The 16,582-nt window shown below is 43.2% G+C and overlaps 1 protein-coding gene across 1 annotated transcript in view; it reads left to right on the top strand.

Annotated features, from left to right (window-relative positions):
* TRPC7 (transient receptor potential cation channel subfamily C member 7) overlaps positions 1 to 16,582 on the top strand; it is a 151,263-nt gene that overhangs the window by 58,225 nt on the left and 76,456 nt on the right. The window contains exon 5 of the mRNA XM_028849743.2: positions 998 to 1,180. Within this exon, the coding sequence (XP_028705576.2) occupies positions 998 to 1,180 (183 nt within the window). The remainder of the gene's footprint in view (positions 1 to 997; positions 1,181 to 16,582) is intronic.

Below are 16,582 nucleotides of genomic sequence, written 5' to 3'. Positions count from 1 at the left end.
CAAGGAGGCCTCTGGGGAAAATATTTTTGGGGAGAAGGGGTATGAGGTAACATCAAACATTCTTTGTCCAACATTTTGGATCCTTATCTAGAATGTAAGTAGTTTGTTTAGGGGAAAGAGAAGTCGGCATGTCACTAGGAAAGGAAGTTAGCCTCTCAAAGACATTCAGACAGGAGTACCTAGGGAAAAGAAGAGAGAAATCTGGGAGCAGCTCATTAAAAATATGAAACAACAACAACAAGGTCAAGGGCTAAAAATGTTTATTCAAAAGGCAGGTGATTTAAGGAGCCATGATTTTCCATACAAAAGGTTTTCTAGTAAGAAAAGATCCTGTCAAAGTTAAATTACATTTGATTTTTAAATGTATAATTTACAAGCCGATTTTCTGGCACACAAAAAAGCACACCTGTGCAATTTTTTTTTCCAATTTTAGCATATTATCCACCTTTCCAGTAAAATTCCTGTATGCAGCAGCCACCAATATAGATTGGTGGTAAATAAGCAAAGCGTTATTTACATCAGCCTTAAAAGTTCATGTCCTTATTGTTCCTGCCTCAGAACTGACTCAGAATTGGGCATAGAAAACTGCCGTTTTGAAAGAGCCCAGAATGGGCTGTGGCAGGCATCCACATCATTAGAGAGCAAAGTTAAAAGACAGATTCCTTGGCCCCACCACCAGGCATTCTGACTCAGTAAGTCTGGGGTGGGACCTGGGAATCTGCAACTTTAGCATGCACCTAAGGTGACTCTGATGCAGGTGGCCCATGGACCACACCTTCACACAGGCTGACTTAGAGAAGATGTCCTTCAGGTTGCGTGTCAAGAGAAATTGCCCCGCCTTCTGCACCCAGCACATCCTGCTGCATTCCATAAGTGCAAGCAATGTGCTCCACAAGCTCACATGTGATGAGCAGTTGCTGATCGACACTGCTGTGCTGGGCAAGCCAATCTGCGGGGCTCTGTGTGACACACCCCTGATTTCTTTTTATTCTGTTAGAACGATTACAGGAAGTTATCTATGCAATGCAAGGATTTTGTAGTTGGCGTGCTGGACCTGTGCCGAGACACAGAAGAGGTGGAAGCGATTTTAAATGGTGATGTGAACTTCCAAGTCTGGTCCGACCACCACCGTCCAAGTCTGAGCCGGATCAAACTCGCCATTAAATATGAAGTCAAGAAGGTAAGCTCCCCCATCTCTCCTGGTCTTCCCATCTCACCTCTCTTCTCAGGGCTGCTGGCCTCGCTTTGTGCTCACATGTATTTTATGTTCCCACGAGGTGACCATGATGACACCCAGATTCTCTCTAGACAGGGAGCTAGCCGTCAGCTTCACAGGGCTGCTAGGATTCTCTCCACCATCCCTTCCCACCGCAGTCCCCAGCCCACCAGGAGAGATAGCAGAAGCATGAGTCAGTCCCTGAGCAGACCTTGAGCCTGGACAGCAGAAGAGATCTTCAGCCTCAACCCACTGGCAGGGACAATGTCACCGCGAGGGCTCCTATCAGTTAGCAACCCAGTTTCCAAGTCTTCAAGAGAAACATAGAACTCAGGTCTTTCAAAAGCATTTACTGAGCTTCCTCTGTGTGCCTGAGGACTAATTGTGTAGAAAATGTATTAATGTACAAAGCTTATGGGATCCAATCGTCCTGGGAGGCTTAGAAGAATTGCACTCCAAAGGCATATGAAAGCCCTAAGGAGGCTCAAGTAGACTTTCCCAAAAGTAAACTCCTGCCACCTCCTCAATAGACATCCAAGTGTCTTTAGTGGCTGTGGTCACCAGTAGCCCTCAGACCTGTAGTGCCTACTCAGATTAAGATTATAAGGAGCAAAAGTAAATTATATTCCTACTTGGGATCTACTCTGAGTTCTTTAGCATCTGCTCTTTTGTTAGATGACATTACTCATCCTGATGAACACTAGAACATTCCAAATATCCACATGTTTAAATATCAATGTGCTTTCCACATAAGTAAAGGAGCTGATTCATCTTTGAGGGGTTTTAATGTTTTCAGCTCTTTCACCTGATCAAAACTGAATGGTATTTTTAAAGCCCCCAGACTGGCCTCTGGGCAGTCCTTCTGTTTCCTGATTATCTTAATTTGTGTGTGTCTTAATCTGTGCCTTCAACAACCATATATATCTGTGAAATTCATCCAGGGAGAGCTTCCAAGTCTGATAAAATCTTCCTGCCCTTTTACTTTGATATTATAATAATCGCAAATTTTAAGAAAAACAACTTTTGCCTAAGACTCTGAGCTCAAAGATAAAATTGATGACCCACGGGAAAGGTGGCCTTAGAGATTAATATTAGAAAGCACAGTGTTGTTGGAAGTTGGGAGAATCGGGCTGCAGTTTCAAGTACAGTACAATCCTATTTACCCAGCTCAGGAAAACTCACCTTTTAGCTTAAACCAAGAGTTCACTGGGACTTTTCACCAAAGTATGCAGTCACCCCCTGAAGCTGCTGAGATATCCTTGCCCTTGGGGTTCAAACAAACCCTGCTGTGGAGGCTGTCTGGCAGTGGCAAAAATGAGCTGGAGTTTCCAGAACTACAAACATTTTCTTCCTTCCTGAAGCCAGATTATCCTCCTGCCTCCCAGCTCATGGTGAGGATAGAAGATGTCTAAAAACCAGACAAAAGAAGATGCTTGGCATTTGCAGATTTATATTCACAGTTTGGGCTAATTATGCACAACTTCAACAGTCCATTGCATGTAGGCATTCACCATTTTTTTGAAACATAAATTCAAATCCCCTAGCAAAACTGACATGGAGGGTGGAGTTACTCAGTTAGTCCAGAAGTCTGGCCCCCACCTCATAACTACGTGTCCTCTTTTGTCAATTACCAAGTTCAAAATGGCCCTGGGGATAAATGAGAAGGAAGAAATGAAGCCCTCCATGAACATGATAGTTTGGGTCAGAATTAAAAGGTTTCATGAGGGATGTGATTGACTCCAGTGGTATTTGCCAATTAAGGAAGTCATAAGGTCTCAGGAAATCATCATGAATGTCAAGTGTCTGCTGTAATCCATAGGTAGGAAGATGATAAATGACCTGCATAAAATGTCAACCCTGCTCATTTCTAAGACCTTCAAATGATACATTTTCTCAAGTCTTGTATGCCATCATGCAACAGCAGACAGACTCATAGCTCTCCTTGACATTTATTCTTCGTGAATTACCAGAAAACTAACCAATATTTAAAAGTCTTATTAATATTACAATGGGCTTCCATTTTTAATTTATGAATTTTAGCATGCTTGCATGAGTACAATCTATCCCTGAGTATTCGAGTTATGAAATAACTAGCACCAAGACCTATTTATAAATACACTGCCTTTTACAACTTAGATAGATAGATAGATAGATAGATAGATAGATAGATAGATAGATAGATATCTCCTGAGGCTTCAGGCTTAAATATAAAACCATAAAACATTTCCAAGATTCTGCCCACATGGCATAAAATCAACCCATTAATTCAGCGACTTAAGAAAACAAGTTGTTCTTAGAAGTTCCATGAGCTGCTAATAGGTGTTACCTTAAAAAAAAAAAGATTTTATGTTCAAATAAATTTGGAAACCTTTAGTTAAACACAGTCAAACAGGTTTTTTGGTTTTTGTTTTCTGTTTTTCTTAAAGATATTACAGAGCCTTTAATATGCATCACAGTGGCTCATGCCTGTAATGCCAAAAATATGGGAAGCTGAGACAGGAGGATTGCTTGATGCCAAGAGTTTGAGACTAGCCTGGGGGACATAGCAAGACCCTGTCTCTATTTAAAGCAAAACAAACAAACAAAAAAAAACAAGAATCACTACTCTAATAGATGAAGGATACAATGTGTATTACATGACCACAGACTGCTTCTTGTGGTGAAACTAGTTTTTCATGTATCAGTCTCTGGGAAACTAATCTATAATCAGCCTGTATGTCTATGAAATGCCAGGATTTGAATGAAGGTGGTGCTGCTCTGTGGCTGGTACTGCACTCTGGATCGTGTCTCTCATTTGAATGTTTGATTATCTTCAGGCACCACCCTAATGTCTGGACCTCTGGCTGGCTGAGTCACAGTACCAGCCTGCATTAGATGAAGACAAGTCACCCACCATGGTTAAAGGGAAGGAATCCTGAACTGGGTTTCTGTTGACCAGGTTTCTAGCCTGATTCTCCCAACCCTGTGGTCTTGGGCAAGTCATTGAAGCTCTCTGACTTTCATTCCCCATATGCAAAATGGACATACAAGCTTTTGCTTCACAGAGGTTTTGTGTGTGTGTGTGTGTGAACTTCCAAATGAACTGATATGAGAGGAAATGCTCTGGAAACTATAAAGTTCTCTGCAGCTCCAAGAGGAAGCATCATTGCTGTCATTCAGTGATGACTCCCTTTCTTGGGACTCTAGGGTTCTTCTAATTCCCTAGCTGGTCCTTTATTATCTCCCCAGAGAATGCTAGAAATGTCTCCCTGGGAAAGGACATCATTCATAAAGCCTAAAATTCCTTCCAAAATACCAATGGTGTTGTGAGGACATGGTTGTTCCCCCATGACTTCTGCCTTAAGAGGGCGCTCAGCCTCCCCAGTAACCCAAGTGGGTGTGTCATCTGAAATGTCAAGTGTGGTTTCTGGGAAGCAGTATTGGAGATGTAGCTGAAAGGTGCCTATTGAAGTCAGTCCCCGGTCTAACCACTTATTAATGGGGTCACTTGAGCAAATTACTCAGCCTTGCCTCTGTCTCACTTTTCTCATCAGGAAAGTTGGGATAATAATGCCTACATCATAGGTTATAATGAGAATTAAATGGGAGAAAGCATTTGTGCCTCAAATATCCCCAGGCTTCAGTAGCTGATGGTTATAAATGAGGCAGTATTAACACATTGCTCACAGTCAATGCCTACATTACTTTAGGACATTTCTCTTACCCACCTCAGTCCATCCCAGTCCCTCTAGGCCACAGTGCCTGAAGAAGCCAAGCTTGCCTCATGAAAAACCAGGGATATGACCCTCCCCCATACTGAGTCACACCTAAGCTCAGAAGGACTCCGCTTATGCTTCGCAGCTAAAGAAACCCAGCCCTCCAGCATCGGCTTGCAGCCTCTCTGCATAAACTGGCCTTGGCCTTCTGCTGCAGAGCCAAACACCTTGCAGTCTTCTCTAGCTCTGTCTCTGTCCTCCAGGAATCATGCCTATCCTTCTCAAAGGCCTTTTCTTTCCACTGCATATCAACTCTAAACACGTGCATAGGAAACTTGCAACCCCAACAACTGAGAACCAACCCAACCAGCCTCTGAATCCCAGTTTAAGCCCAGCTGGGCTCAGGCTGTAGTTATGAAGGGACCCCAGTGTCTGCCATGTGGTCAGTGCTTCGTGATGGGGAACAGAGACCCAGACAGAGTTGTTGGCACTCTATTCAAGTTGTCTAATAGAAGACACACTCTCATCCCTCCCTCCCTCTCCTCTAGATTGCTTCTTCATCTCTGGGCTTAGAGGGATGATCTTGATCTTTTCCCTTCTTTCTCCTACACCATTCACTCCTCCTTCCTGACCCCACTCTGCCTTAATGAGGATCAGGCGGGATCTCCTATTCACTGCAAGAGAACTTTGTGCGTATCAGTCCTCTAAGAGAGTGGGGCAAAGAGACCCAGAAGTCCTGTTTTGCATGAGAGAGGCCTTAACTCTACCTATAAAGGAGATGGAGCATCTTTTGGACACTACTAAGCAAAGGTCTGCTAATGGGGGAAAAAAAGAAAATTATGTGAATATTATTTTCCAAAATATATTAGTTCATGGCAGAAAGTACATATATTATCAGGCAGGCATGGCCGTATCACCAACAAGGGTGATTAGTTCCATCTCTCAAATTTTCTGAACCACCACCTATGAGGTCTACTGACACTGAGCTCGGCCTTCCAAGGACCCAAGCAGAATAAGACACAGTCTTACCTTCAAAGAGTTACCAGTCTAGTGAGTGAAACGGTACAGGTGTCTCATGACTGTAATAGCAGCAGCCTTTGCAGTGGGGTGGGGGGAGTCTCTTCCGTACTTCACCAGCTGAGCAAAGTCGCGTTCACACCTGTGACTTCCTTCAGACTTGCAGGTGGCCCCGGTTCTAGCATCTTGGGATGCAGCTTGGTTTGGGGGCCTCTGCTCTTGGTGCCAGCCATCTTTCCTTCCCACTGAGGAGATCTCCACCCTCCTCAAAAGCCAGCTCCCACTCCTCCTGAGCCTTCCAGACCCTGAAATGTTGAGGTGCCTTTTCCTGGCTCTGCCAGGCTCCCTGGGTTATTCCTGGCTCAGAAAGCTAGTCTTAAGTACAATAAAGACCTGGGACAGGATCAAGGGAAGGGAACAAAGTACAGAGGGTGGAGAGGACCCACTCGATTTCCTTCACTTACATAGTTCCATTTTTCCTTCACACTGCTGCATTTAAAAAAAAAAAAATCCCCTATGATTTTTATTCACTCACTCACTGAAAAGCTCATGCTTGCTCTTAAAGCTAAAAACTGAGGAAAGTGAACAAGACCCTGGAACTTCAGAGGTGCCCTCTGGGGTGGGGAGGGCATTTCTGGTAGAAAGAACATGCTCAAAGCATGTTTAAAGGCCCTGTGGCGAGAAGAGACATGGTGTACAAGAGGAACTGAAAGAAGGCAAACGGACCAAGCTGGGCCTTGGGAGGACTGGGTGTGACTGAGTCTGTAAGGATGCAGGCAGGGGACAGACCATGTGAGCCTTGCAGATCTCCTTAAGGATTTTAACCTTTTTATTATTTTTCTAAAGAACAATGGGGAGCCATTGGAGGACCTTAATCAGGAGTGGTTATAAAGATTAGGATAGATGGAGAGACAGCTCTTCCTCTGAAAAAGCTGGAAAGGAAACAGGGTGGGTGAAGATGGAGCAAGTTTTTTGTGTGAACGGGACACGATATTAGCCAAGATAGGCTGTTACATTGTGTTGACAAACAAAACTGAAGTCATAGAGGCTTTTAACAAAAGTTAAGTTTATTTATTGCTTACCTTATTTCCATCTTGGAACTCAGTTCCCTCAGGATTCCCAGCTGATGGAAGAACCACCCTCTTAAATGTTTCCTGCGTGCCAGAGGGTCATTCGGCTCTGGGAAATTGTACCCCAGCAATTGCATGCTTTCACCTGGATGAGACACACATTGTTTTTGCTTGCTACTCATTGTGAAGAGTTAGTCGTGCCTTCCACCCCTTCACAAGAAGGACCAGGAAGCATAATCCTGGTGCTATTTGGCAGCTAGCACTAATGATTACCATGGAAGAAAAGTTGAGGGAATTCGTATTGATAGCTTCAACTTGTCTGTCAATAGGACACAGAATCACCCTCTGAGGTAGAAGCAGCCTGAAGAAAGTAAAAAAATGGGGGGAAAAAAATCTGTGGGAGATGGGAGAGAGAGCTGAACAGTAGGTCTGATAGGCCTGCTAAGACTGGGGATTGAAATTCTTTGGCAACAGACTACATTTTTAACACAAGTGGAAGATCTCCACAAACGATGGTAATGCAGAAAGTCAGTGTCCTCCATAAACCTCAATTCCCTGCCGTCAACTTCAAGATTCTTTCACAGACATGGGCCAGGAGCACACAAAATATGCCCACAGGGCACAGCACTTGGAAAGCTCCCATCAGAGCAGAATGCCAAGGAGAAAAGGACAAGCTTAGAGGGAAGGGAATGCGGGACCATTTCAACCCACAAGCTCTAAAGTTGGGTCAGCGCCTCTTACTCTATCAGAAGTCCCTTGCCTCCTCCTATTCCAAAAATGACCATCTGGTGCACGTTTTACAGTCATGCCATGAATGGGCCCATCTTTCCACCTGGAAAAACTCCTAGCAGATGAAAGTATTAACAGAACTTGTCAGGTAGCAGCACAGTGTTATAGCTGGGAGCCTGACTGCTCAAGTCCTCTGCCTACTAGATATGGGACACAAATTAAGTTTCTTAGTCTGCTGGCCTTCAGGGAGCTCATAGACACAGTGGACACTGCTCCAGTCCTAACGGGCCTTCTGGCCTAAATATGTGCTCAGAGAGAAAGCAATGCCAGCTGGAGCTGCACAACTGGCTGACATCCTCTCCCTAGTGCAGTGACCACGGGTAGGAACACTCAAGAGAGGGCAGATGCCCTCTGCTGGGCTCTGTTTCATTTCCTCTGTCTGCAAAAAGCACAGGCAGGGCCAGTGAGCAAAGGGGACCTGGGGACATCAGGGCTTTCTAGAGGACGCCTGAGAGGCCAGTCAGACGCTCACATGCCCTAAGCAGACATTCTCCTACTGTGTTTTCCTGCTGAGGCATCGTTTTAACAGATGCTTAGACTTAAGAAGATCAGCGTTGTCAGAAACACAGTCTGGCTGGTCAGGCACTACCCCAAACTGCACTGCAGGATGCCCGGTGGTTGGCAAACACTGTTGGAATCCACTGGTGTCAAAAGCATCAATCATCTTCCTCTTTGGGGATTCCTCTAAGCACTTCCGTGGATCTCGCCTGGCCACATGCCACAAAAATCATCAATATCCATTAATCTCCTGGCTCAGAAGGGCTATCTTTTATATGAGGAAGTTTTGTTTTCTCAAGGAGCAAATCTTCAGAAGAGAAAGAATAATTCCAGCATTTAATATGTAAATATGAATCGTGATCCCTTTTCTGCCTGGAGAAACTCCCAGGAGAAGAAACATAGAACCTGCGGGGCAGCAGTGTAGTGTCGTGGCCAGGAGCCCGACTGTGCGTGTTCAAGTCCCAAGCCCTTCACTTACTAGTCATGTGGTTTAAACAAGTTATTTGGTCTCTGGGCCTTGATTTTCTCATCCATATAATGCAAACAAATTACAGTGTCTAATAAATAATAGTTAACACATGCAATGTGCCTAGAACATGTTAAGTGTTTAACGAATTAGCCAATGGAAACTGTTTGCCATATTGGTTTTCTAAGCAGAACTACACTTAAGACTAAGTCAACATTTCTCAAGTCCAGCACCTTAACACTTTGGACCAGAGAATTCCTTGCTGTGAGGACTGCCCTGTACATTATAGGCTGTTTAGCAGCATCCCTGGACTCTATCCAGTAGCACCTTACCCCCAGCTTGTGTAACCAAAAATGTCTCCAGACACTGTCTCCAATGCCCTTGGAGGAAGGGGGAGGGGGACAAATAATTGCCTGTTGAGAACCTCTTTCAGGATCCAGTCTATAACCTCTTAACTGTAGGCCCTTAAAGCAAGGATGATAGTTATCCAAGGATGTTTGTATCACTCTAGACCACGGGTTCCAAGACTTAGCTGATTAATGAAACCACTTGGGTGCTTTGTAAAAAACAAACCAAAAAAATCACCAGTGCCTCAGCCTCAGAAAGACAAATACCACATGATCTCACTTATATATGGAATCTAGTAAAGTTGAACTCATAGAAGTAGAGAGTAGAATCATAGTTGCCAGGCGCTGGGGAGATGGGGAGGGAGGGAATGGGGAGTTGTCAATCAAAGAGTACAAAGTTTCAGAGAGACAGAAAGAATAGATTTTGAGATTTATTGCACACCAGAGTAACTGTAATAAATAAAAACATATTATATATTTCAAAATAAGAAAGTAAATTTTCATGCCTCACCATAGAAATGATAGGTAAGCAAGGCGATAAATATGTTAATTAGTTTAATTTAATCATAACATATTGTACACATATAACATCCGTTGTACTCCATAAATGTATACAATTATGATTTGTCAAAAAAAAAAAAAATGCCTGGGCCGGGTGCAGTGGCTCATGCCTGTAATCCCAGAACTTTGGGAAGCCAACGTGGGTGGAGAACCTGAGTTCAGGAGTTCGAGACTAGCCTGGCAAATATGGTGAAACCCCATCTCTACTAAAAATACAAAAATTAGCTGGGCATGGTGGTGGGTGCCTGTAGTCCCAGCTACTTGGGAGGCTGAGGCAGGAGAATTGCTTGAACCTTGAAGGCAGAGGTTGCAGTGAGCCAAGATCGTGCCACTGCACTCCAGTCTGGGCAACAAGAGCAAAACTCCGTCTCAGAAAAAAAAAAAAAATGCCTGGACCACATGCACAGAATTTGTAATCCAATTCTTTTGGGTGGGAGCACAGCAATTAGTGTTTTTTAAATGCTCTTTAATGATTCTACATTTTGCAGAGATGAAGCTCTTAGATGGTGGACTCTTGGTTCATCTAGATCTCTGAAGGCTGGGAACAGTACATGCCCTGCATGCAATGTGCAGCCTCCAGATGGAGTAAATAGATAGATGATGTGTTCAGTGGGAAGCTGGAGGCTTCGATGCTTCTCTAAGTACCTGTAACTCCCCCTTGGAATTAAAAGCCTATGTAAACAATCCAGATGATGTTCCAGGCTGGCCCTAGAGTATGGGGCTATCATCTCCATGTCCTTCATTGCTGACCCGTGTCCCTTTGGGGTTTGTCACTCTGGAAAAGAGCTATCCAGGAAAGCCCCAACACCAGTTCTGGCCTGGTAGTTGCCCGGTAGTTGCCAAACACTGTTAGAATCCATTGGTGTTGAAAGCATCAGTCATCCACTTATGGTGGTAGTCCATCTCTAAAATTACCACCATAAGCCTGGTTGTCTTAGAGATGAAGCAGAGAGGTGAGTAGCTTCCAGGGTGACCCTGTACAGTTAGGGAGAAACAGTGGGGCCTTTGCCTCCCCAGGGGAGCTCAGATTGCTAAGGGCTCCACAGTGGGTCTCAGGAGTGCTCCCTCCACTCATGAGCCTGAGTTGCTGCCCCATATCCACACCCTGCCAGCTCAGCTTTAGAGGGTGGAAAGGGATAAACTGCCTGATGCTCCTCTTTGCCTTTCTTCTGGCATTCTGTAAATCACCTGACGTAACTTTCTCTAATGTGCAGATGCTACTGTTAATTTGCAAAATATATTTCAGATCCTCAAAGTAAGAGTTGTCACAACAAGACAGAAAACTATTGCTTTTTGCCTGTTTTGCTCCCTTTTGTTCAGCTGTTTCAATACCTAAGTAGTTGCATGAAAGGATAATCCTTTAAAGCATTTTTCTTCTTCTTGGTTACCATGTCTCCTAAGCCACACAGACTTAGCTTGTATAACTATCATTATGTTCTTACTGTGCTGCATTTGCTAAGATAGTCAGAGCCTGAGTATTATTACATCCTGATTTGGGGGCTAATAGGAAGAGAGGAATCTGAGGAGAATTCAAGGGCAGAACATAAATCCCCCAATGCCCCACACAAAATAGTTGCAAATCAGATGCATTTACTAGCCCAAAGTAGAAAGCACAACAAGAGCCATCTTCCAATTGTCGCTTTTATCCCAAAGTCAAACAGATCTTAGAAATTACAGTCTTCCCCAAGGATCTGTGACTAACTCTGATAGTTCAGCTAAAGACCATCTACACATTTCTATCTCATTATTTCTTTACCAGATGCTCATACATGAATTTAGAGTTTTAATGAGCATTTGATCTTTCAAATATTCCTCCCAATATGTACCACATGCATTACTCTTTTATTAACATTCATCTGCCTAAGGACACTTGCAAATTTTCTTGATGGAAGGGGAGTTTTGTAAGTATAATTGCAGATAAAACTTTTTGCTTAATTTATGTTTTAATTTATGTAATCCAAGCCACAGTCATATCTTGCCTGGATGATTGGAATAACATTTAACTGTTCTACCTACCTCTTTCCTCTCCTTTCCCCCTCCTCCTCCTCCTCCTCCACACACACACGCGCACACACACACACACACACACACACACACACACACCAGTGAATTTTTTTTTTTTTTTTTTTTTTTTTGAGACAGAGTTTTGCTCTTGTTGCCCAGGCTGGAGTGCAATGGTGTGATCTCGGCTCACCGCAACCTCTACCTCCCAAGCTCATGTTATTCTCCTGCCTCAGCCTCCTGAGTAGCTGGGATTACAGGCATGCACTACCACACCCAGCTAATTTTTGTATTTTTAGTAGAGACGGGGTTTCTCCATGTTAGTCAGGCTGGTCTTGAACTCCCAACCTCAGGTGACCATCCCCACTTGACCTCCCAAATTGCTGGGATTACAGGTGTGAGCCACCGTGCCCGGCCTGATTTTTTTTTTTAAAGTAATCAGATCATGTCATGCCCACAGTTAAATCTTCCACCTAAGCATGAACAAGCCAGGCATAGTCTCTTCCCTCAGGAAGTTCATAGTCTAATAATTATCACTGCTAGAAGTAGAGCCTGAAACAAGGATTTTTTTGTTTCTTGTTTTTATTTGTTTTTGCAAGTGATTCATCAAAAGCATGATCCTGGGGAAAACTTGCATTGAAGGGGCAGAAGCAGAATGGGGCAGGAGAAGAAACTAAGCTAAGAGAGGGTTTCAGAAAAGTCTAACTTCAGCTTGACTTGGTGAGGAGCCTGGGAATCTGAGTAGCACCACAGACTTGTCCCATGTTAAGGCAAGGGGGTTGGCCTTTTATACACTTACACTAGCCACTCATTAGTGGCAGGCTGCCCCAAGGGGAGGGCATTACCTCCTCGGCAATTCTGGGCAAAGTGTTTCCCCTGGCTTTGGGGAATTTATGGAGATGGGTGTTTCTGTGAGTCCCTAGTAGCTGGAGGTGGGTACACCTTCTTTCTAATGAGGATCTTGGCGGACACTAGCATCTTTTTGCCCCCTAAAGCACTTAAAATCCAACTATTAACAATGGCCTACAAGGTGCTGCATGACCTGGCCCTTGCCTCCCTATCTAACTCACCTCACACCAAGCTCCCTCCTGCTCACTGATCTCCAGCTGCACTGCCTGCCTCTGTTCCTTCAGCACTCCGTGCTAGTAGTTCCTGCCCAGGGAAGTTACTGGTCCCTTTCCCTCAGGTCTCTGCTGGCTGGATCCTCAGTGTTTGAGTCTCAGATCCATAGCCTGCTTCTCAGAGGGACCTCCTGACCACCCGATCCGAATGTGGTCACCATGTTGTCCCCTCCCTCATCAGCCACTGTCTGTCCCAGTGAATATCATTTGTTTCCTTTGTTTACTTGTTTATTGTCTGTTTCCCTTAATTCTGTGGCAGCAACTCACCACTGTATCCCCAGCCTAGAGCATACCCAGGCAAGTAGAAGATTCTCAAAAATATTTTCTGAATAAGTGAAAAATGGAATAAATAAATGAATGTGTAGCACCTGAGTTTTCTTCCAGTTTTGTTTTCCTGAAACACAACAAAATCCCAAATTCAAGATGAGATTCATTCCTAAATGCTGTTGAGGAAACTCACAGAGCTCTCTTGAGGATCAAAATGAGATGAATAGGAAAGCAGCCCATGATGTGACAGTGGATTAGATGTCATTTGTCTCATGCTTGAGGCCCTATGACTATTGTCACTGAGTCCGTGGAAACTCAGAACATGAGTAATGATCTTAATTTACTTAAAAACAGCAACAAAAAAGAAAAGTCATTTACATACAAAATATAGTTTAATTAATAAAATTATTAATAATTTGGTCTCCAAATTGCATCTGAATAAATTACAAATTAATGTTTAGAAAAAGATTAGTATAATTATAATAGTATATTTGGGTAATGAGTATACTTATTACAGAAGTATAAGTATTACAAATTAATATTTTTATAGCTGTTACATACTTAGCATATATGTATATTTGTGCAGTAAGTATACTTATCACAAATGAATTCATCTTTTTATGCTTATTATTCCCTCCTAAACCCATCAGAAGCATCATTGCCTGACTGCTATGCTTACTCCTCTTCTGATAGGTGTTGCTAGGCAGATGCAAGCTTGAAGAAGGAGGGGATCATCCTGTGACACCCATTATCAGCTACATCTGTGGACAATATAAAATAAATAAAACCCAGCCCCGGTTTGTCAGAAACTTTCATCCTAACGGGTTACAGAGATCTGAATCCGGCCCTTTATCAAACAAGTAAGGAAAGACTAATCCAGATGAAAATGGTGTGGGAAAACATGGAACAGGAGGAGGTTCATGGCTTCTGAGCCAGGCCATGAAAGGGGGATCAGAGCTCAAAAGCAAAGGGGAAACAAAGACATTCCGGAAAGAGGAAGCAGTGGGGGACCTACAAAGGTGCGATCACGTTTAGGGACTTGCAGGTGTCCTGCGGGTAGATTTATGGGAAGAAGGGAGCTTGGGAAGAGGAGGCAATTTGAGGTAGGAGAACAGGAACCCCGGGCAGGGGCAGGACGCCTGGCTGGGGAGGCGAGGCCAGCATGTGGGCTGTGAAGATGGCCAAAGGGCTCAGCTCCATTCCATATGGAACAGGGCCTCCAGGTTGTCTGTATTTCTGATTTCACTGCAGTTTGTATTTCTGATTTCACTGATTTTATTTATTGAACAAACAACATTATAAAAATAAGGAAGCTATTTAAAAGAAAAACGATGGTATCCAATCATGTGCCCCATATATCAATTATTTTTATTTGTTGACAGGTTTCCAATTTTTTCCCACGTGCAGAAATGTATTTACATGCATACAGCTATAGGGTAAATAATTTTGTGATTTGATTCACCAAGCAGTAGAATGTAAAAATTTATCTATGCTTCCTATAATTATTTTGTTGATGCTAGCATGAGATTGAGGTACCATTGTTAACATTTTCTCTACTGTTGAGCATTCATTTTAAAATATATTTCTATTTACTTTTATCTGCATACATAAAGTTTTCTTTCCTTCTTTTCTGTTATTTCCTTAAGTTGAATTTCTGAGAGTGGGGCTACTGGGTCAAAGGGCATAAATATTTGCTATGGTTCTTGAAATACATTGCAAAATTATTTTCCCAAAGGACTATATTATTTTTCGGTGCCACCAGTGGTATACAACTGACCTGGTTTCATCAGCACTTTACAATCACTGAGTATTATTAAGATTATTAGTATTATTCCCCCAATTTAATAGACGTAAAATATTATCTTTGCATATTTTAAAATGCATTCCTCTGGTTACTAAGCAGATGAGCATTTTTGTATGTGAATCCTGCCCCACCCCCAGCTATCCACCACACCACACCACAAATGTCCTTAGCATTGCCATACTGGAGCCTTACCACTTTCCATGTCAACTTGTATGATTCTTGTGTGATCTAGAACTTTCTACACATTTGTGGCCAAGTTAATGATATGTTAGAACTGTAAGTAGCTTCACTTCAGTAATACAGTTCTAGTGGTAAGGTTTGATGGCATATACAGGAAAGGGAACTAACTAAAATATTGTTAGAGGTGTCCATTAGGAAGTGATGAGAGCCTAAGGGCAATGGCTGAGTTCAAAGAAGGAATACGTATATCCATCCCGTTGGAGGCAGAAAATAAGGCTTTGCAATTTAGGAGACAAATTCAGCCTAGATGCTTCTGTGGCTGAGTATGGCCTAACAACCACAGGATAAACTACTCAGATTCTCCTACAGAGATTGCAGAGATTAGGGGCATTCCCTAGATTACCCTAACAGAGATTTGATTTAGATGAGGGAGGGAACTGGAGGCCATTGAGAAGCCCAGAGGACATGGTGGTAAGCTGAGGCAGACGAGCTCTAGCAGCCCAGAGGAGGCCTGGGCCACAGTGGATGGGGAGGGGACTGGGGCACGGGGGACTACTGGAGCTAAGCCAAGCTCGCCCTGCCTAGCAGGCAGCCAGAAGAATTCCCAAGATAGGGAAGGACCAATGAACTGGCAGAGCACAGTGTTCTTGTCCAGTCCACAGATAATATCAGAGATGCTAAACCTCTCACCAGATCCACAGCCAGCCCTCCTTATACATTTTTCCCCAGATTATTTTTAATAAAAGCAACATAATACTTGTTTTTCTAATAAGGACCTTCAGTCAGTCCTCCAAGCACTCTGGAATGACCTGCATTTGGGGGCCCATTTTGGGACCTTTATTCAAGGTCCTTATTAGAAAAGGTGAAAAGGACATGTTAAAGTGTTGGCTAATTTGGAAGAGCTGCTTGCAGTAACCATCAGGCTGAAATTCAGTGAAATTAAAACCCATTAGGGAGGGTTTACAAAGACAAAGTTCCAACAAGCAAATCTATTAGCATCAGTTACGGATCCTTAGCTGATAATAAACCACTGCCTAGAGAAATCTGACTTCTTGTTATGAGGGCAGGGTACACATACACATATGTCATATTCTATCACAATTGTAACTGGTTATTATATTTACAGATGGTGCACAAATATCCTGAAGGTCCCTTACATGGTTGTTAAAGATTTCTTCCCAAATTAATTGACTCCTTCCCAGACAATCAAAGCCTGTGTGTTAAAAAACAGACCTTTCAGCATGATGTGAGCGAACAGCCCTGTGTGGAGTGGTGGTTAAGAATCATCAGCCTGGGCAAATTGTTTAACTTTGCTTTTCCCTCATCTCTAATGTGGGGATGACACTACTTGCCTTATAAAGTTCCAGTACATAGTAAGTACCGGACAAATTCTTCCAGGAATTATTCTGATCCATAGCCGGCACTAGTTAGGGGACCAGCTGTGTATCACCTGGGTGGCAGACGAGGCACAGCCCACTCCATGTTGTTACACTCTATTACTAGAAAAAAAAAATCTCTATTTCTAACCTTAACCTGTTCTGTCAAAATTA

Source organism: Macaca mulatta, chromosome 6, assembly GCF_049350105.2.
Source record: "Macaca mulatta isolate MMU2019108-1 chromosome 6, T2T-MMU8v2.0, whole genome shotgun sequence".
NCBI classification, from domain to species: Eukaryota; Metazoa; Chordata; class Mammalia; order Primates; family Cercopithecidae; genus Macaca; species Macaca mulatta.
The sequence above is the reverse complement of the archived record's forward strand: the minus strand, read 5'-3'. Positions and strand labels throughout refer to the sequence as shown.